General features: G+C 34.8%; 2 protein-coding genes and 1 pseudogene across 3 annotated transcripts; 2 read left to right on the top strand and 1 right to left on the bottom strand.

The window, feature by feature from the left end:
- Positions 1-163: 163 nt before the first annotated feature.
- On the bottom strand, positions 164-3,915 carry LOC111799589 (annotated as a pseudogene).
- A 2,448-nt stretch (positions 3,916-6,363) lies between these two features.
- LOC111799643 (methionine gamma-lyase-like) lies at positions 6,364-8,191 on the top strand. The gene is made up of 2 exons (XM_023683066.1): positions 6,364-7,189; positions 7,529-8,191. The coding sequence occupies exons 1-2, from the start codon at positions 6,424-6,426 to the stop codon at positions 8,110-8,112; spliced, it is 1,350 nt and encodes a 449-aa protein (XP_023538834.1). The 5' UTR covers positions 6,364-6,423; the 3' UTR covers positions 8,113-8,191.
- A 3,978-nt stretch (positions 8,192-12,169) lies between these two features.
- On the top strand, positions 12,170-21,050 carry LOC111800892 (protein HLB1-like). Of its 2 annotated transcripts, XM_023684796.1 has the most exons (15): positions 12,170-12,805; positions 14,340-14,471; positions 15,348-15,417; positions 15,775-15,888; positions 16,275-16,358; positions 16,930-16,980; positions 17,169-17,198; positions 17,334-17,396; positions 17,512-17,577; positions 17,797-17,925; positions 18,235-18,270; positions 19,382-19,501; positions 19,618-19,806; positions 19,877-19,955; positions 20,770-20,846. In XM_023684796.1, the coding sequence occupies exons 1-14, from the start codon at positions 12,354-12,356 to the stop codon at positions 19,943-19,945; spliced, it is 1,605 nt and encodes a 534-aa protein (XP_023540564.1). In that variant the 5' UTR covers positions 12,170-12,353; the 3' UTR covers positions 19,946-19,955; positions 20,770-20,846. The 2 variants fall into 2 exon arrangements, with proteins under 2 accessions (XP_023540564.1, XP_023540563.1); XM_023684795.1 differs by lacking the exon at positions 19,877-19,955 and having other exon boundaries at positions 12,171-12,805; positions 20,770-21,050.
- Positions 21,051-21,990: the final 940 nt, after the last annotated feature.

Genomic DNA, 21,990 nt, shown 5'->3' with positions numbered 1-21,990 from the left:
TGCTTCTTTACAAAGTTCTTTACAAAGTACTTTAAGTGTTGATGAATCTGAGTGAGAAATTTGAGTACAAAGCGTGTTTTCGAACAAGTGTTTTTAGGTGTGCTAAAACCTCACTTAGACGTAGCCCATGGTATGTGCACAATTATGGATAGATGATACAAAGTACACAAACAAATCATTTGGGAAATAGCAGCTATGGATAAATATGAGATTCACAAGTTATAGAATTCAGAGTTTGAAATGAGGAAAGAAAGTGTATATGAATTTACGCTACTAATTAACAGAAAAGTGAGAATCCAGTTACGAAAAGATTCATTCAACAAGAAAAAGTAGAAAACAGAACTTGACTCAAACACACCGAAATTGGTGCAGTAAAATCCGAAGTTCAACGTTTGGAGATTGTAGATGGGATGTTTTCCGCCTTGATTCGCCCAATGAATACGAATAAGCGATAGTGCCAGGACATCTGTCATCTTGTGTTGCTTTGGACGTGCTAATTCATTAGCCGCCACCAGACCCCACGTTGTCTGCCGCACTCGAGTGGAGAAACCAAGATACAGCTACCTTACCTATTTTGAGCAACTAATTTGTTCTTGAAAACATCTTTTCAACTGAATCGAGTATAAAATAAGAAAGAATTCCCTGTTCAAATTCACGAAGTTTCAGTTAAAATATATACCTTCTAAAGAAAATTGATCATAACTTAGGTGTACTTTCGACCAATAAGTCAGCAGATTAAAAATCCTCACACCCACATGTTGAAGTCAAAAGACGAAAAAAAAAAAAAAATCACATTTGTCTTTTAGAAAAAGATATATTTCTTAACAAATTGATCAAAATATGCTTGTGATTACCAGATTAAACCATGTTCAAGTTAGCAACCATGTCATGCTCATGTTCCAGTACAAAAGAAGTAAAAGTCACATGATCATGATTCACAATTCCAAAAGAACTAAAACACACATTTGGTGGTAGATTTTTTTTTTTTTTTTAAGGTAAGAAACCCCAATTTCATTCGAAATAATGGTTTCAGATCAAGAGGAACATGAAATATGGGAAGCGACCATCTTCCACTCAATAAGTCAGTCACAGCATATACAATGTTATCTCCAAAGCAAGTAACAGAGTAATAGAATAGAGGATGGTGTTAATNTTTTTTTTTTTTTTTTTTTTTTTTTTTTTTTTTTTTTTTTTTGGGGGGGGGGGGGTATAAGAGTGATTATTCTCTTATCAATCCCTTGAATGAGACTAAAATCATGTGAAATATGATGCCCAATCAAATTATTATATGCTGAAGGCATAATGAAAAATGATGGTAAGCGAAGAACTTCAAAGACCTGATAATCAACTCAGAAGGCACGGCACTTAAGCCTCCATCTTAACCTTCATATCCCCATTTGGTAACCTACTTGGTGCTTGCGCGATCCTTTTTGTTTCCTGTATTTGTTGCAACAAGATTAAAATTTGAGCCCAATAACAGAAAAAAAATTATAAATAATGGACTTCTACGGCAAAATTTTGATTGAAAGTTAAAAAATAATAACAATAAAGAAAATAAATAAACCAAAAACTAAATCAAGAGTTTTCTCTAAGATGCATACTTATGTCTGTTCTTGTTATAATTGATTCACTGGTCAAACAACCTCACAACATAGCTGTTAAACAGAAGTAGAAGTTTTTGGCTTTCCAAACTCAGACATGGCATGGGCTGTCCAAAGCAGAGGTTCTGCTAGGATTTGAGTTTCTCTCCCAAAGTGCAAACACTGGACAATACCAAAACCATTTCCCCCTCTAAGCTCCCTATCTCCCTCTATTTTATAACCAAGGCACTTCCAACTAATTACCACTATGACCTTACTAATATTCCCAGCATAACCCTTACAAGTACTCTCACAATACATAAATTAGTCATTGGTTAATGAGCATACTAGAAAGGGCTGGTTATAACTAGTGAGTGAGGCAAATTTAGAATTAAGTGATCGCTTGGAAAATTTGTGCTGGGAGAGTAATCTAGAAAGACTATTACAGGTTTATTCCACTTTGATACTGCAATAAATTTTCATCTCCTATCAATTTTTCTTTTGTATCAAACTGTGAGATCTCACATCGGTTGGGGAGGAAAATGAAGCATTACTTATAAGGGTGTTGAAACATCTCCCTAGTAGACACGTAATGGGGAAGTCTAGAAGGGAAAGCCCAAAAACCTTGAGGGGAAGCCCAAAAACGAAAGCCCAAAGATGACAGTATCTGGATGAGTATCGGTTCCATTGCATAACTTTGAAAGATGCGTTTTAAAATCGTGAGGCTGACGGCATACGTAATGGGCCAAAGCGGACAATATTTGCTAGCGGTAGGCTTGGGCCGTTACACAAATTTGAGGGGAGGACCCATGCTTATTCTGATTTATAATGTCTTTATACAATGTAAGTTACATAAATCACTTACAAGGAGCAACATCACACTAAGAAGCACGAAACAAACAAAACAAGTCAATTTTTTTATAAAAAAAAACTAGGATTTGTTGGATAGAAAATACTTGCTAAAAGTATATATATCCAATCATTTTGAGTAAAATTTGAAGGTAGAGATAAAATTGACAGCAAAAAGAAATTTCAACTCACGACAGCAGAAGAAGCACGAATTTCTCTGTAAGACTCAACTTCATCGGGAATGTCTGTTCAAGTTCCTCCAAAAGATGCTTCCGTAAACCCTGAATATAGTAAGTAGTACAACATTCAATAAAGATTTTCGTGAACTTTTGGAAATCAAAATACAAATAAGAGATAAGTAGATTTTAAAAGCCTGCCACATGGAGATTTAAAGACTACCTTGAAGGCATCAGTTCTGCCTTTTGTACTCTGATTTTTTGCAATTCAACTATTTAAGACATCCCTTGCAAATTCATCTGGATTCTTCCCAGCATCAATGAAACTAATGGAACAAAAGATAGAACGAACCAAGAATAAGTGGAAGAGTCAAAAAAAAAAAAGAAAAAAAAAAATTGCAAAGCTAGAAAGACTCACTCAACAACCTCCTCCATAGGAACCTGAATGGAACACTTCTCTGACAATTTAACCATGTTATTTAGCTCCAAAACTAGTGAATTACTGCAAAATCAAGAACAATATCACTGGTATAGAGAGGAATCAGCAGTGAGCAAAGAACGAATTATATATTAGCTGAAGAAAAATTGGGCATACAGGCGTTGTAAAAGAGGCAGCTGATGGATACCCATAGTTTTCTGTATGGAGTTGATTACTTGGTTCACGTTTTGCTTTGAATCATCCACTGAAGTTAATGCAGACGTATCATTGCTGACCGATCCATTGCCACCACTTCCACCAGTCCCAGCAGCTGAAGACGCATTCTGAGCTGAATCCATTACCTTCTTTTCACTTTCCAAATACCTTGGAGCTCTGAAATGCCTATTTTGCAACAATTCAGTATAAAAGAGTTGGTAATTTTCCACAATATTGCTATAACAGCCTTCTGTCTTACATTTCCATACAAATCTATCAGAATTACAGTCTTCATACCGCAAATCAAAGTACGCGAACCCTAACAAAAACGGCGCTGACAAAATCCCGAAAATCATAACAAAAATCATAACAAGCTTGAACTGGAATAGCTCCAAAGGAATGAACAGAAAATCAATCAATCAATCAAACAGCTTCCCGAAATCAAACAAAAATTAATAATAAACGCCCCAACAAATCATAATTACATAAATTATGGACCGATGAACAATATTTCGCTTACATCAAGGAATTAAAAATTAAAGAACATAGAAACTCAATCTTACTTGTTCGAGGAGGATTGAGGAGAAAAATCAAGTGGGAGCAAGGGCGGAATGTTAACCTATGAAGCCTGAAGCTTTGAATCCAAAGGGGATTTTCCACATGCGAGAAAGGTCTAATTGGGGCGATGACGTGGAATAGCTGATCTAATACCCTAAATTAACCAAAATATCCTTAAATTTCGTTTTTATTTAAAAAATATATTTAAATTTGGTGTTTTTTTAATTAAAATTCAAAAAATACATTTATATTTAAAAAATAACATTTTAAAAATAGCATTAATATTCTTTATCTTTATAAATAAAAAAATATTACTGTCAGCACCTCATACATTATCTCTTAATCTTTTAATATTATATTTTAAAGTTAATGAATTTTTTTTTGTAATTTGGTACTAACAGTTAAGGTGTACATGGTCCGGATTATGTCGGGTTAGGGGATTTTTTTGACCCAACCAAAATTTCTTGGTTGGATTGGTAACTCAACCCAACCCGAAACTTTTCACAACCTAACCCAACCCAACCCAACCCTCTATTTTCGGTTCGGGTTGGGTTGTCAAATCTTTTTTTAAGTTTTATTTATCCACAATTTATAATTTTTCTGACATAATCTTACATAAAATATATTAAAAGTTCACAAATAAATACAAATCAATAAATAATTATTGACAAAAAAAATTAATAAAAAATAACTAGCGAAAATTGTAATATATTAACATAATTTGTCATAAAACTAAACACAATTAAATACCGACATTTTTTAAAATTGGTTAAAGTAACAAAAATACAATGATATTAAACAAATAATAATAATATAAACAAAATAAACAAATTAAAAATATTAAAAATAAAAACAGAAACATATATTTGGCTAGCGTCGAACTCAGGTCAACTCAAAGGTTTTGTCCATGAACTCGAAAACCGAACCGATTCAGTTCAGGTTAGAAAAATGAACTCATCCCTAACCGAAATGCTAATCCAACCCAACCCAACCCTTATAGTTCGGGTTGTCGGGTTGAATGTACACCCCTACCAATAGTGAATATATTTTTTATTTTTTAATTTTTTTTTTAAGGATGAAATATAGAATCTAATAATTATTTATTTATTTGAATTTGAGCACGTGTGGTATATCAATAAATAAGAGAAAATTGTGTCGGGGCAATAATTTTAATTTAATTATTTTAAGAATCCATTAGTGGAAATTAAAGATAATATACATGTGACTCATTGGGCCATATCTTAATTATGATGAAATCCATGACATGGAGTTATAATCTACCAAACACAATAATATAACTAATATATAAATACTTTTTTAAAAAATAATAATAAAAGAGAAAAAAAAAATGTGGATATAAATCACGTCGTTGAGGAGATAAGCACGGTTTTCTTTTTCTTTTTATTTTTTTTTTAGAATATAATTTTACAAATTTCAAAATTTTTATTCCAACCTTTCAACTCAATAAAAGAATATTAATATTTAAGCTGATGAGACGCGGACGACATCTTAAACGTCACTCAAGAACAAGAAAAATAAAATAAAAAATAATAAAGAATAAAAAAAGAATATATTAATCGGGTGTTCGGCTCATCAACTCGGGTCGAGTGGAGTGACTAAAATATTTTAATTCTGGTTTGGAAAATGAATCCACTCTACAAATTTTGACGCATTTGTTATTAAAATGAGAAAGCTCGTATTTTTTGTTTCCTTCGTTAATATATAATATATATATTTTTTTTATTAATTTAAATAATTTTTGTGCGGTCTCGAGTGTTAAGGTCTCTCGACAGAGGGTCTCGAGGGTTCCAGTTTACCGACAATACACGAATACTTGCGAAAAACACTTATTTATCGTCAGAAATCATCCGAAAATTATCAAATTTGTTCATATCTAATGAAACGTTATTGGATCAATTGATAAGAAAAAGACGGTTTTTTTCTCGAAGGAAGCAAAAATTGGTTTGAAGTTCTTCAAAGCCATCCCTTAAAAAAAAACTGACGTGGCATTCACACGACACGTCGTCGTCGTCTTCCCAAACTCCCAACTTCAAATTTGCCTCTAATTTCCCTTATCAAATACTCTCATAATGTACACACAATTGCTTTCGTGTTCAGTTTGAAACTCCCAAACCCAAGAAGACGACCACATTCAATTTCGTGTTTAATTTTTCATTAAAAAAATTAAATTTGAAAAAAAAAACCTATAAGGTTGACTTGAAACGTTGTGACGATGACTTTGATTAAAAGTTATATAACGATGTTTAACTATGTCGGTTTTTAATTAATTTGTATTTAAATGAAGGTAACGATGATACTTCATAATGTTAAATTACGAATTTAACCTTTATGAAATTATGATTAGATAGAATTTTATTGAATAAAAATATTATTTAAAATAAATAAATTTAAAGAATATTCTTTTTTATAATTTAGCCTTAAAAAAAACTTCAATGCAAAAAACGTTGACCATATTTGTGAAATTCCAATTTTACCCCTTATCTCCATTTTTTGGCTCTATATAAAACACGACCTTCAGCTCTCCTTCTAAACTCAAAACGAACAAGAAAATATTTATTTTCAATTTTCGAAATAAAAAAATTCTGTTTTTTGTTCTTTTAATTCGATGGCGGAATGCAAAAACCAAAAGTCCTGCGGCGCAAAACGACCGGCCACCGGTGAAACCGACGAGAATTTGATCTCGAAGAAACCAACGGCCATGATTTCGTCTCTCCTCGAGGATCCAGCGGCTGCGATTGCAAACACGCGTCACGAATTCGGCGAACACGGAGGGGTAAATATGTCAATTGAAGCCTCCGCTACATTCACCGTCATGGAACCGGAGACCATGCAGCGGTTATTCGCCGGCGAGCTCGGTCCTGACCGAGACTTCTTCATCTACAGCCGTCATTTCAATCCCACCGTCTTGAATCTCAGCCGTCAAATAGCTGCTCTCGAAGGCACCGCCGCTGCCTACTGTACTGCCAGCGGAATGTCCGCCATCGCCGCTGTCTTTCTCCAGTTACTTGCTAGTGGGGACCACGTCGTAGCGGCTAGAACACTCTACGGTGGAACCCACGCTCTGTTGGCTCACTTTTTGCCGAGGACGTCGAATATAACGACGTCGTTTGTGGATATAAGTGATTTGGAAATGGTGGAGAAGGCGATTGTGGAAGGGAAGACAAAAGTGCTTTATTTTGAAGCGATTGCGAATCCGACGTTGGTGGTGGCGAACATACCGGAATTGTGTCGGATCGGACATGAAAAGGGGCTGACGGTGGTGGTTGATAATACGTTTGCGCCGATGGTTCTGTCGCCGGCGAGGCTCGGTGCTGACGTGGTTGTTCATAGTATTTCTAAGTTCATTAGCGGCGGTGCTGACATCATTGCAGGTACCGTTTCTGACATTTTTTACTGTTTTATCCACGTCAGCAAGAATATTTCAGATAAAAAAACGGATAATAATTTAGTTTTTTAAAATTAAATTTATAAATATTCTTTTTACCATTAATATAAAACGTGGATTTTTTTTTTTTTAAATTCAATTAAAATTTTAGATATTTACTCAAGAAAAATGAGTTTTTTTTTTCAAAAATAGAAAAATTAAATGATTATTTGTTAATAATATAACCAATGTCGGGAATTAGATTAATAAAAGGTATATAGCTCAGCTGTAATTAACATGTACTCATTTAAGTCGTTAAACTGTTGAGTTTGGATGGTACGTGTAGGTGCGGTGTGCGGGCCAACGAAGCTAGTGAACTCAATGATGGATCTACTACAGGGAGGCTTGATGCTTTTAGGGCCAACCATGAATGCGAAGGTGGCATTCGAGCTCTCGGAGAGAATCCCTCACCTGAGCCTGAGGATGAAAGAGCATTGCAGAAGAGCAGCGGTGTTCGCGGAACGAATGAAGAAGTTAGGGTTGAAGGTCATATACCCGGGACTACCAGACCACCCACAACACCAATTAATGAAGAGTATCGGGAACTCAGAGTACGGGTTCGGGGGAATATTGTGCTTAGACATGGGGACTGAGGAAAGGGCAAACAAGCTCATGAATGTACTCCAAAACACTACACAATTTGGGTTCATAGCGGTGAGTTTAGGGTACTATGAAACCCTAATGTCATGCTCGGGTAGTAGCACGAGTAGTGAACTGAGCGGAAAGGATAAGGAATTGGCGGGAATCTCACCCGGGCTCGTAAGAATGTCGATTGGTTATATGGGGACTTTGGAGCAAAAATGGAGCCAATTTGAGAAGGCTCTAGCCAAAGTGCAAGATTTAGGGCTTCCATATTGTAACAACATTTAATTACAAATATTAAACCCTAATGTATACATAGTTGCTTATCAATAAGATCTTAATGTAATAAATAATTATTTGCCATTTATTTCGTAATTTATTTAAAAAAATGTTGCCTTTCTATCGAGATTTCAAAAGTATGAGAGCACGGGTAGATACTCGTAGGTCAGTTCTCCCTTATTTTTAGGCAACATATCTACGATATTGTCGTGATCAATTAATGGGACTTGGTCGAAAAGTGTTCTTAGATTATTTCTAACCCTATACCGTATTTTCTTCATTTCACTGTTACCACATTGAGTTCCACTATAAATTTTGTTCATTATTGTAACAACCCAAGCTCACCGTCAGTAGATATTGTCCGTTTTAGTCCGTTACATATCATCGTCAGTCTCAGAGTTCTAAAACGCGTCTACTTGTGAGAGGTTTCCACACTCTTATAAGAAATATTTTGTTCCCCTCTCCAACCGATGTGGGATCTCACAATCCACCCTCTTGAGGGCCTAACATCCTCGCTGGTATACCGGTCCAACCGCTGTGGGATCTCACAATCCACCCCCTTGAGGGCCTAACATCCTCGTTAGCATACCGAGCCCACCACCTTGAGGGTCGTCTACTTGTGAGAAGTTTCCAGACTCTTATAAGAAATGTTTCGTTCCCCTCTCCAACCGATCTGGGATCTCACAATCCACCCCCTTGAGGGCCCAACGTCCTCGCTGGCAAACCGTCCGGTGTTACTCTGATATCATTTGTAACCGTTAGTAGATATTGTCCGTTTTTACCCTTTACATATCGTCGTCGTGTTAAAATGCGTCTACTAGGGAGATGTTTTCACATTCTTAAAAGGAATGTTTTGTTCCCCTCTCCAACCGATGCAGGATCTCACAATTATTTGATTCTCGTGGCTAACTTTATTTTACCGTTTTGGAATTTGAATTTATAAGTAAATTTAATTTATTTTTAATAATATAATTATATATATATATATATATATAAATTATAAAACACATGTATTATGAGATTACACGACGGTTGAAGAGAGTAACGAAACATTTCTTAAAAAAGTATAGAAACCTTTTCTTAGTAAATACATTTTAAATCGTAAGGTTGACGACGATACATAACAAGCTAAAACGGACAATATTTAGAAGCGATAAGCTTGGACGGTACAAATGGTATTAGAGTAAGACACCGAGTGATGTGCTAGCGAGAACGTTCGGCCTCCAAAGGGGTGGATTGTGAGACTTTTCATGACGTTGACGATGATGCGTAACAGACCGAATCGAACAATATCTACCAGCAGTTGGTTTGAACTGTTACAAATGACATAAGAGCTAGACGCCAAACGATATGCCAGAAATGACGCTGGGCCACAAGGGGGTGGATTGTGAGACTTATCGTGAGGCTGACGATGATAAGCTGTTACAAATGGTATTAGAGCTAAACAATGGACGGTATCCTCCTGTAGATTGTGAGACTTGTGGTGAGGATGACGACAACAACTCTAAAAAAATCTTTTTTTAAAAAAAGAATATATAAAATTTGATAAAATTATTCAATAAAATAAAAAGAGGGTAAAATTATAACAAAATTTTAAATAATTTATTTCTATTATTATTTAAATTAAAAGCATAAAATCACTTTTAAATTGGAATCTTTCACAAAAGTAGATATGACATTATTATTATTATTATTTATTATTATTTTGATTTGACTTGATACTATCTTTAATAATAATACTTAAAATTTAAATAATATAAAGAGGCATGGGCAAAAAGTCTAAATTCATCTTTTTCTTTTCTTTTTTTTTTTTTAATATAATTTTATATTAATATTATCGTCTCATTTTATTCGCTTTTTATTAACATCGATTTTAGTTGGAATTAATTTTTTAAAAGAATTAGTCTCCATAATGCATCGAGATGGGCTAACAGATAAAGACGTCGGATTTATCCCAATTTATTTAAAGTATTCTAACACATCTAGTATTGTCGGTAACTAAATTAAAAATATCGATATTGTCTCATATTTAAATTAGATAATTATTAAAAAAATTAATTTAAATATTACTTTAGGCATCTTCAAAAAAAAAAAATGGTTCAAAGGGAAAATATATCAAATATAAATATAAATTATTAAAAAAAATATATATATATATATTTATATATTAGATGCAAATTATTTAAATATTATTTTATGATTATTACGGACTTTGGTCTAACAGATTACAATGTTGACGGTAGAGTTGAAACTTTTAAAATTCTGATAAGAATAGAATTAATGATTTAACTATACTCAAGTTGATAGATAGAGATAAATTGAAAATCAATTAAGAAATGGAGACAGATTCTATATAGTTTAACTTATGTCGGGTCAAAAGATACGAAAATTGTGTTTGAACGATGCATTTTACGTGCGATAAAGAAGGATCGTCCAAAATATATGGGGAAAAAGTGATCGAAATGGAGGATGGGACCATATGTCGTTAATAATTGGCATCCTACATGCATGAATATGGCATATTGCTTTGTTCTTTTTCATGTTTCCTTTTGCTTATTTAAAAAAAAAAAAAAAAACACAACTGGTTCGATGTTTTGTCTCACGTTATGTTTCTTTCCATTTTTTAAACACGTGATTTTATACATAAGTTTGTTTAGTTTACTTTATGTTAAAATGTTTATAGTGATGTCAAATTAAAATAAATGTTTGTCATTATTCTCGATGAACTAATGAGTTTAAATTTGTAATTAAAATATTAGGTCTAGTATTAACCGACCGCTGTAGGAGGTCATTGGCAATAGTTGTGATTGCTGAAAGAGGCGGCGATGGTTGTCACGGTGGGCACGAGGAGGGTTATTGACAAAGGTGGGTGGTGGTCGGCTTTGTTGAAATATCATCCCTAGCCCAATAGAGTCAATCACTAGCTCAATAGAGTCAAGCCTAGTAATAGTACGAGCCTATATTTATTTTAGTAGAGATCTTACGAAAGATACCGATATTTTTAGAAAAAAGATTGAGATTTGTTAGGTCTAGATTGAGTAGGTTACAGTATAAATACCCCTCCACCCTACGTACGTTATTTATCCCAGAAATAAAAAAACAATAAAAAAGCAGCAGTATTCTACAGAATATTTTGTATTATCTTCTCGATTGGTCCTAATAAAAGAGTGTTTTGTATTCTCTTCTCGATTGGTCTTAATAAAGAGTGCGAGTGTTTACCACAGAGAGTTGTGTTCAATCGTCCAAAGTGGTTGATAACAATCACGGTGGAAATGAAAATGAAGTGTGAGGACATTTTGGTCATTTCATACATAACTAAGATTTTAGAGTGGTCGACCAAAATTGTGTTTATTTACCTACGTAATGTTTACCGTTAAACTTTTAAATTCACGGTAGTAAAAAGATTGTCCGACCAAGTTTGTGTTTATTTACCTACTTTATTTCAATTTTAAATAAATCAAATTTAGATTCAAACCCGAATTCATTCATTCAATCAAATAAAGACAACAAAATTATAAATTAAATTATTTTTTTTACAAAATTATATATATATTTTTATGAAATAGTTAAATATATATTTTCGGGAGTTTTTTTTTTCTTTTTTTATAAATTAAATTACATATTTAATCTCTAAACTTCGAAAATTCCGTCTACTTTTTTAAGGTTAAATATTGGTATTTTTAAAGTTAGTCTTAATTTGTAGAAACCGTGTTCATTTCGGACCTACCATCGGAAATTAAAAACTATATTATTATTATATATAAGTTAAGAAACAAAATTTTAAAATTAATACTAATATTTAAAAAAATTTAAAATCCCAAATATCAAAATATGCCATTTATTGAAAATACTAACGAAAGTATTTAAACTAAAAAATAAATATTTTACACTTTTTTTAATAAGTTAAAAGGTATTAATATCATATTATATTCAAATTATTTGGTTTTTTTATTTTTTCTTAATAAAATATTTAATTTTTAAACCAAATTTTAATAATAAATAAATAAATAAATATAATTTAAAAGTCTGATTTAAATTTTTTAAAACAAATAATATTAAAAAAAGAAAAGAAAAAATGGACGTACAGTGTAAGTCGCTTGTGACACTCAACAATGGCGGAGTGGTTCCACGAGGGGGTTGGGAATTGGTAATAGCTTTCGTCCTTCAATTTCGTTCTTCGCGGATCTTCGATCGGCTTGTTTTCCGGAGCCTTGATTCAATCTCATTCTCTTCCTGTTTGCCATTTCACCATGTCGACTACTCCCGAGGAACCTAATAATTTGCAGAACGGAATCGTAACTGAGCCACAAATTTCTTCAGAATCAGAGCAAACCGATGAGTCCAGATCAGAGCCAGAACGCATAGCGGACGCAATTCCCAAAGCTGAATCACAGCTAGAACGAGAATCAGAATCAGAATCAGTTTATGTAGAAGCAGAAGCAGAATCAGAGCTGGCGTCTCGAAGGAAACAGTTATCGGAGTCACTGCCATTACAGGTAGTGACGAATGTCTCAGATCCGAAATTTGATGAGTCTAAAGGAACCTCGATCCCGTCCAACGGCATCGAGAACTCGCAGCCTACGCTGCGTAAAGATGAAGGAAGCCGGACGTTTACAATGAGAGAGTTGCTGAATGGATTGAAAGGTGAAGATGGCAACGACAGCGTTAACGAATCTGAAGGCGAGAAGCCCGATGGTTACAGGTTTGTTGTGTACTTGAGAATACTGAATATGGTTGATTGGTAATCGAATGCTTTCTAATAATGCATTATAATCTCCAATTATTTGAAATTGAATGGTGAATGGTGACTGTTCAACCTGATTTTTACGACAGTTCCATCCAGCTTGAAGGTTGAAAGCTGAATTTTCATTAAAAATAGTAATGGGTTAGTAGTTTTCTTTCAAAGAAGAATAGTTTAGGCGTAAAAATCAAGGAACTCCCATTTGAACAAGTCAATGTCTGAAAGTCAAAGTTCATCAAAAGTTCTCTAACCAGCTTGCTCGGCGTCTGCTAGTTTTCTTCTCTTTAACGATAGTTTTCACCATCTGATTGACCCCCCTGCCAAATCTTCAAAGCCGATTCTCTCAAACTCTCTAGAGCAGATTTTCTTCCTAGAAGGGTAAGATACAATGATTGCTTTGAACGATTGAATACTGTCAGGGACTATCCATTGTTGTTACGGTTAGTATAATGGCTTCTCTGCGAGAGTTTTTTGTTTTGCATGTTAGCAAATCCGATGATCCTATTGAATTCGGGCAGACCTTGTGTGTAGAATCTGGTCGTTCGATTTACCGTTCAGTTGACACCAAGTTTTTGTTAAATCTGAACATTGCTTCAACCTGACCCAATTCAACCCATGAACAGACTAAGTTCTGTCCTTCATTACATTATCCCAAAACAGGATATGTTCCCATAAAACGTTTCTGAGGTTTGGATGTAATCATTTTAGTGGTAAAAGAGCTAGAATCCTTCGGTTTATTGAAACGAAGTCTTTCCTTGGGACTTTGGTTTTGAAACAAGTTTTATTATTATTATTATTTGGTTTTGAAACTGGCTTTGCCTTGGGTTTGATTTCTTCTCAACTTCTGTTGCTATAGAATTGGATTTTGTGGCTTCAAATTTTGGTTATTTCATTTCTACCCAAATAGGCTTTTATTAAAGTGATAGGAAAGTGTAGTTGGTTTCAATTTAGTGACTTCTGGTCAAATTGGATTGTACGGCCTATTCCAATTGCACTTCGCCCATTATCTCCTTGGGTATTAACTTAACAAAAATCCCAATTAAGAGTTTTAATTTTGTTTGTGTTTCATGTTCCTTGTACCAACCTTGAAACTGGTTAACTGAAATGATAAATTGACATGTTATCTGTTTGGCCTGCTCATTTTTATACTAACGTGCTTCGTTTGATTAACCTTAGAAAAGAAATATATCTTGCAGCTTGGTTTTGGTTCGGGCTCAAAATTAACCCAACATGAACCACTTACACTCCCAATAATTGTCAATTCATCTTAAGCATAACTCATTTTGGAATTAGTCAATTCATTTATGTATACTCCTATCCGTTCCTTTTAGCATACTGATCTATTAGTTCTCTCTCTCTCTCTCCATTTGATTTTGGTTTGGATTAAGAAAATGCTCATTATTATCAGTGGAGTCTTTAATTGCAGTAGAGTTTTGATGTTACCACCTTTTGTCTCAATAGCTATATTCTTTCTTTACTGTATGAATTTGCACAGTCTTAACCAAGATAGCCCACAACAGCCTTATTCTGAACAGAGCAGAGCTGCCATGGAGTTGATCAGCAGTGTTACAGGTGTTGATGAAGAGGGCCGTTCTCGCCAACGTATTCTCACATTTGCTGCTAAGAGGTATCATCATAATACTTTTTGTCCTTCGTAATTGCATCTACTTGGTTTATGTTTCTTATAATAGATCTTGTAACTTGGACTTTGAAATCCTATTGAAATCAGGGCCCAGTTGTACTTCCCCATTTTATCCAATAGGATCTTGTGTTGTGTCAGAGCCTAGTTGTGTCATTGTGATGCATTGAAAGATTGAGAATTGGATTTTCACTGNAAGAATAAATAAAGAAAAATGAAAAGGTGCATACTTGGTGGTTAGTAAAGGAGACAATAGATAATGCTATATGTAGCATAGTTGTATTTATATAGATAATCATGGGTATTTGATTAGGTTTCATGCAAAGCAGTAAAGGATTAACTGATTTTATAACATGTAGAGTTTACAAACTTATTAAGGAATATCTATATTCTAGTTAGGTGGGCGCATTGATTTCCAAAGGGGTATGCCTATGTGCAAACCACCTGTGGCATAGATGAGATGCAAGGAAATCACCTCAAGATATTTTGGGTATGTCTGCTTGGAGATAATTGTAGGAGGGTAGATCTCACTAAGGCTCATATCTTTCCCCCTTGAATTGTTCTTCGGTTAGAAAGATTATTACGCCTCAGTGTACTTTGGGCTATAGAAGAACCATGGGTAGCCTGCAAAAATTAAACTATGATGTCCAAGACATATGAGTGGTGCCCAACAAGTATATATATAAAAGAAAGACCGAGAACCCTTTTTTTTTTTTTTTTGCCTTTTGGTTATGATTATTGATAAAAGAAGATATTATAGTTATTTCTTATCAGAAATGGAATCCATTTCTTTCTTAAAAAAATGGCTACTCTTATAGAGATCCTTTGATTATAAACATTATATTTTCCATTTAAAAATTGCAGGTATGCTAGTGCAATTGAGAGAAATTCTCAAGACTATGATGCTCTATACAATTGGGCTTTGGTCCTCCAGGTCTGAGATTTTATATGATCTATTTTGGGAAACTGGATTTCTTATACCCCTCTATTTCTTCATCAATAATGTTGTAAAGTGCAGAGAGATATTATTGACGGGTCTCTAAAACAACTCCAGATCAATTGAATTCTGTGTTTGGTATAAAAATATAACACAACTTAGCCGACACCTTCCAGTACCTAGTGTCAATAATTTTTTGTAAAAAGACCAAAGGATATGAAATACGATGAAACATTTAATTTTCTTTGATAATGCAAGTAAAACATCATTGTAATAATACACCGTAAAATGAACAGATCTCTACATTCTGTTATAAGCAATATCACAATAAACTCTATTAATCTGGTGTTGCAGGAGAGTGCAGATAATGTTAGTCCAGATTCCACTTCACCTTCTAAAGATGCATTGCTTGAGGAGGCTTGTAAAAAGTATGATGAGGCAACCCGTCTTTGCCCAACACTTCACGATGTATGTAAAAAAGAAACCTTTTTGTACTTTTACTAGTTAGGATGCTATTGCCAAAAATGTGATCAGAAGATGGGGAAAAAAAGGAAAAGATGGACAAACTTTGAAGAGTTTCGAATATTGCTTCTGCCAGAAATGAACTTATTTAGATTATTGAGTTCTTTTTTTTTTTTTGCAAGATGAATCAGAATGAATTTTCCTTGGGCCCATTTTTCACGTAGTAACTATTTATTCCTGCTTAGGGTTTGATAAACCATGGCTGAAAGTAGGCCTTCTTTTATACTTGGTACTGGCAGATTTAGAAAATACTTGTATGCATTTTTCACCTGACCTGCAAAATTCATCGTTGGTGCTGTCTTAATGATTGAATGTATTTGGATGCATCCCAGGCTTTTTATAATTGGGCTATTGCAATCTCTGATCGGGCCAAAATGCGTGGTCGTACTAAGGAGGCTGAAGAACTGTGGAAGCAGGTTTGTACTTTCATCCCTAATGGGTTTTTGTCATTATGTATTTGAAAAATCTCTCATCCGTAGTGTATTTATTGTTCTGGTAGAAAGGAGGGGCTCTCATTTTCTGGGTTATATCTCAATTTTCTCTGGGGATAGAGAAGAATTTAAAATTTTGCTATTTACAGTGCTAATGTGATCACTTTGATTCAATGCAACTCCTCCAGTTTTTGTTATCTTCTTCTCTTTTTGAGCGACGGTTTCATTAGATATCTTACAATTGAAATCCCTTCTTTAATTTTATATCAACAATTTCATTACTTGATGAAGGCATCAGTTGCCTCATTAACACGTTGAAAGTTTGAATCCCCACCCTCCTTACAATTTTATATTTTTTTTAAAAAGGAACTTGCCTTTTCTTTCAAAAGTATCATTTAGGCTGTTAACTGTGTAAAAGGTTTAATTATACTTCATCATCAACTCCGTGATGAAAATTTGGAAGTGTCGGTAAAACACATAAAATGCAGGCGCTAATTTTCAGGAATTGTTTTTCCTTTTCATTTGAACTTATCATTTCAATTATTCTATCATTCAGGCTACCAAAAATTATGAGAAAGCTGTCCAACTCAACTGGAATAGTCCCCAGGTACATCTCAAGAAATTGGTAGTAAACCTACATGTGCTTAAATTTATCTCTTCGATTTTCTTCTTTGTTTGCATTGTGTTCTCTTTGTGAAGTTGATTCTAGATAAGCCTCCATAACATTAAAATAATTCTTTGCATTTATTTTTTTTGCAAATGCCTTAAGGCTAACTATTTTTGGATCTATTTCAGGCGCTAAATAATTGGGGGCTTGCTCTGCAGGTACTTATGTTTTTCGCATTAGATTAATCTTCAATTTGAAATAGTTTCTCTTGCCCACCTCCACGTACTCAACCATAAGCAATATGTGTAAGAAACTTGTTTTTATTGAATATCCGTATATCATGATCCATTCAGGAACTCAGTGCGATTGTGCCAGCACGAGAAAAGCAGACAATTGTAAGAACAGCTATCAGTAAGGTGACAATAACACTTATTTGGGAACATCTAAATACCAAATAGTTGCAGCCTTTTGTTTAACACTTACTGTTACGTTCTGTGCGTTGTTGGTAACTCAGTTGTCTTCCAATTGCAGTTTCGTGCAGCTATACAGTTGCAATTTGATTTTCATCGAGCAATTTACAATCTTGGTACTGTTTTGGTGAGTCCGTTGCCTGCCCCATATATGGAAATTACATGACCTTACATCTGCTTAACGCGCCATGTTTAGAATGACTCGTCAACTTGTGTTGTAGGGATGTGTACAGAAGATTCTTAAGTGCTGTTTATATAAATGACAAGCAATGGAAAACTTATGTCTTGATTGATTTAGATCAGATAATATAAATTTGCTCAAATCTTTCATTTCTGACCTCTACAGTATGGACTCGCTGAGGACACATTACGGACTGGTGGAACAGGGAACTTTAAGGATGTTTCCCCCAATGAGTTGTACAGCCAATCTGCAATTTATATTGCAGCTGCTCATGCTTTAAAACCAAGTTACTCTGTAAGCCCAGTCCTTTTGTTTCGAATAATTTCCGTGTTGTTGTGCCTGATGTAGAAACCAACTATTGTGTTCCGTTCTGTTCAGCGTCTTTTACACTTTTTACCAAGACTTGACACGTAATTGTGCACAAGTACGATAGTTTTTTAAGCCAACTTCTAGTTGTTCGTGGAAAAGGAAACAGAAACATTTTAAATATTATAACCGAAGCTTAAAGTTTCAATTTTTCTTCCATTTCTCTTGTTTTCCGATTAGTCATTTATTTCTTCACATACAAGCTTCAATTGAAGTTTTGATGTTTGTTTTTAATAGGTTTACAGCAGTGCCTTGCGGTTGGTTCGTTCAATGGTTAGTCTGACTTCTCGAATAATATGCATCACAATTGACCCCGTTTTATTTTCTATTATTTGCTCAATATTTGTAGACCAGAAAGCTTTCTGTAGTGTTTATATGGTTTAGTTTAATATGCGCTGTATTGGTCTTTTAATGAGATGAGAAATATCTGTATAAAGTTCTAAAATAAATGAAGTTGTCAATGTCTACGTCTATAATGTTATCAACGGTTGGGGCATGTCATGTGTTTAAGTTTCATGATGTGAGATCCACATCGGTTGGAGAGGGGAACAAAACATTCCTTATAAGGGTGGGTGTGAAAACCTCTCCTTAGGAGATGTTTTTTAAAATCGTGAAGCTGATGACTATACGTAAAGGGCCAAAGCGGACAATATCTGCCAGCGGTGGGTTTAGGCTGTTACAAATGGTATTAGAGTCAGACACCAGACAATGTGCCTGCGAGGATGTTGGGCCCCCAAGGGGGTGGATTGTGAGATCCCACACATCGGTTGGAGAGGGGAACAAAACATTCCTTATAAGGGTGTAGAAACCTCTCCCTAGTAGATACGTTTTAAAATCGGGAGGCTGATGGCGATACGTAATGGGTCAAATCGGACAATATCTGCTAGCGGTGGGTTTGAGCTGTTATAAATGGTATCAAAGCTAGACACCAGACGATGATGTGACAACGAGGTCCCTGGGCCCCCAAGGGGGTGGATTGTGAGATCCCACCTCGGTTGTTGAGGGGAACGAAACATAGGGTGTGGAAACCTCTCTAGTAAACGCATTTTAAAACCGTGAGGCTGATCAGGCCAAAGCGGACAATATCTACTAGAGGTAGGTTTGGGCTGTTACACTTGTATTGCTTTCGATCAAAGTCTGAAAGGCTGTGTCTATCAATGAAGATTACTATAGTAGTCAAAAGTATGGCCATGATGTGTCATGTCGTTATAACTTTAGCATATACCCATTCAAGCATTTTACTGTATTTTTTAAGATTCCAAGACATCTGTAACCCGTAAATTCGGACTCATCATATATTCTGATTTTACTTTCTGGTGACATCCCTTGATCCGGAATTATACTTTGGTGCAATGAACTTTTCTGGAACTTGCCTTTTTTACAGCTGCCGTTACCCTATCTAAAAGTTGGGTACCTGACTGCACCTCCTGTAGGGAAACCACTTGCTCCACACAGTGATTGGAAACGTTCACAGTATTTTCTAAATCATGATGTTTTGCAAAAGGTAAAGTTCTATCTGTTTTTATTGTTTAGATTTTATCAGTCAGCCGTGGGAGATGGGTGCGTTATGTGATTTGGTTGAAACTGATATTGAACTACTTGTGGTCAATCCTCTTTCAGCTTAAAATAGGGGGGGAACAAATACAAACATCCCCTAATGCTTTAGGAAGATCTGGAAGTACCTTGAATGGCGATATGCCAATCAAAGTAGAAATTCCAGATATTGTATCTGTATCAGCATGTGCAGATCTAACTTTACCGCCGGGCGCTGGACTTTGCATTGACACAATCCATGGACCAGTTTTCTTGGTGAGCTTGAGCTTTTACGTCTTTTTTTCTTTTTTTTTTAATAAATAAGAAACCATTTCATTTATGGTAGGAAATTGTAGAGGAGAAGATGCCCAATTCTAGGGAGTTTTTTAAAAAAACCTCTCCAGTTGGATCGTAAAGAGGAAACGGTATGAGTTGGCTTAATGGCTTAGAAGTTACCTTGACAATTGAATGTAGTTGGCTGAAAAGATTGTTCCATGAGAATAGTCGAGGTATGCTCAAGCTAACTTAGACACTCACGAAATAATCGAATGGAGTTGGCTGAAAAGATTGTTCCATGAAAATAGTCGAGGTATGTTCAAGCTAACCTAGACACTCACGAAAAAACCGAATGTAGTTGGCTGAAAAGATTGTTTCATGAAAATAGTTGAGATATGCCCAAGCTAACCTAGACACTCACGAAAAAACCGAATGTAGATGACTGAAAAGATTGTTCCATGAAAATGCCCAAGCTAACCTAGACACTCACAAAAAAGTCAATGTAGTTTGCGGAAAAAGATTGTTCTATGAAAATAGTCGAGGTATGCCCAGGCTAACCTAGACACTCACTCACGAATAAACCAAATGTGTTGGCTGAAAAGATTGTTCCATGAAAATAGTCAAGGTATGCCCAAACTAACCTAGACACTCACGAAAAAAGGGGAAGAAAAAGTAAAAGAAAAGTTAATAGTAACTAAAAGAGAATGATAACAAAAAGAAAAGAAAGATCTTTTGAACATCGAACCCATCAATTTCACAATATCTAAAAAATTATCATGTCTGATATGTTGGAGTAGCAAACTGCTATTAGAGTGGAGTCCACTGATCACATTGAAACTCCCATAGTTTCGTTTGGTGACTCAACTTACATCGTACCATATCCCTGTTCGTGGACCATAACACATACACTATTATGACCAACAATTATGAACTTATATGATCACCTTATCTACTATATATCAGGTTGCTGACTCGTGGGATGCGCTCGACGGATGGCTTGATGCAGTTAGATTAGTTTACACAATCTATGCTCGAGGCAAGAACGACGTTTTGGCTGGCATTGTAACGGGTTGATGATTATTATCAAGTATGAAAATTTATTACTTATATTACCTTGATGTTTATATTATGCTTGCTTATAGTAGATTGAGTATTCATTTCTCCAAATTGGAACTCAATTTTTGGGGTGCTTTTCCAGTGCTTATTACATGTTTCTGGGCTCTTTGAAGTGAGCTTCGAATTAATTTCATGGAAACTTTAATTGAATTCTTTGATATTTTTATCTGTAGAACTTGACAACCATAGAAAAAATATTAATTTAGTCCTAAAAAAGATGGATAATAAAATTGAAAATCTATGAATTGTGGTAAAAAAAAAAGGTAAAAAAGGTTATGAATTGTGGTAGGGGTGAAAAGTAAAATGAGAAGAACACTGATAGTTGATGATGGAGGTCAGTACACCAACCGTAATGGGTGTAAAATTATGAATTTTCACCGTTGAAATGAAAGCACCCAAAAGACTTTCTGTTCTAGCTAGCATGACCAAATGCTATGGGCGGCTGCCAAACTTTGGAAATCAAAATGGACTTTTGGTTTGGTTTCTAAGTAAATTTTACGACTTTTACGAGTTTCTCCATGACTAAACATTGTCAAAGAGCAAACCCGACGGGGCTACTATGCTTACAGTGCATTGATATCACCACCAGAGTTTTGTTACTGCTTCACCTAGCGCTCTTATGCCTACCACCGTGCGGCCGCATGCTATAGCAAGCTAAGCTTCACATGACTGCCAAAAGACACTCTCATAGTCGAAGAATCTGCAACACGTTAGAGAGCTTTTAGATTTAGCCCTAAAATGTCCATTCTCAAGAGTTTCGGGGATCATTCTTAATTTTTAAAATTTTAGAATTATGGTAAGATAATACATAGAGACCAACGACATAGTTTGCGTCGAGATCATTGTTCCAACGATTCTTNAAAAAAAAAAAAAAAAAAAAAAAAAAAAAAAAAAAAAAAAAAAAAAAAAAAAATCTTAGAAGTTGAATTCGAATCTTTAACTTTTTGGTCAATGATTATACCTTTACCGGCTAACACTAACACTAACACATAACACAAATTATCTTTTTGAAATGGTTATCTGTAACGACCTAAGCCCACCGCTAGTAGATATTGTCCTTTTTGAGCT

The sequence above is a fragment of the Cucurbita pepo genome, chromosome LG08 (genome assembly GCF_002806865.2).
Source record: "Cucurbita pepo subsp. pepo cultivar mu-cu-16 chromosome LG08, ASM280686v2, whole genome shotgun sequence".
Lineage (NCBI taxonomy): Eukaryota > Viridiplantae > Streptophyta > Magnoliopsida > Cucurbitales > Cucurbitaceae > Cucurbita > Cucurbita pepo.
The sequence above is the reverse complement of the archived record's forward strand: the minus strand, read 5'-3'. Positions and strand labels throughout refer to the sequence as shown.

What these genes read in the sequence shown, in the direction of transcription:
- LOC111799643 (XM_023683066.1), top strand. Translation starts at nt 6,424, where the DNA reads ATGGCGGAATGCAAAAACCAAAAGTCCTGCGGCGCAAAACGACCGGCC. An exon ending in CGGTGCTGACATCATTGCAG is followed by an intron (nt 7,190 to 7,528) that starts GTACCGTTTCTG and finishes TGGTACGTGTAG; the next exon opens with GTGCGGTGTGCGGGCCAACG.
- LOC111800892 (XM_023684795.1), top strand. Translation starts at nt 12,354, where the DNA reads ATGTCGACTACTCCCGAGGAACCTAATAATTTGCAGAACGGAATCGTA. An exon ending in ATTGGGGGCTTGCTCTGCAG is followed by an intron (nt 17,199 to 17,333) that starts GTACTTATGTTT and finishes TGATCCATTCAG; the next exon opens with GAACTCAGTGCGATTGTGCC. An exon ending in TAAGAACAGCTATCAGTAAG is followed by an intron (nt 17,397 to 17,511) that starts GTGACAATAACA and finishes TTCCAATTGCAG; the next exon opens with TTTCGTGCAGCTATACAGTT.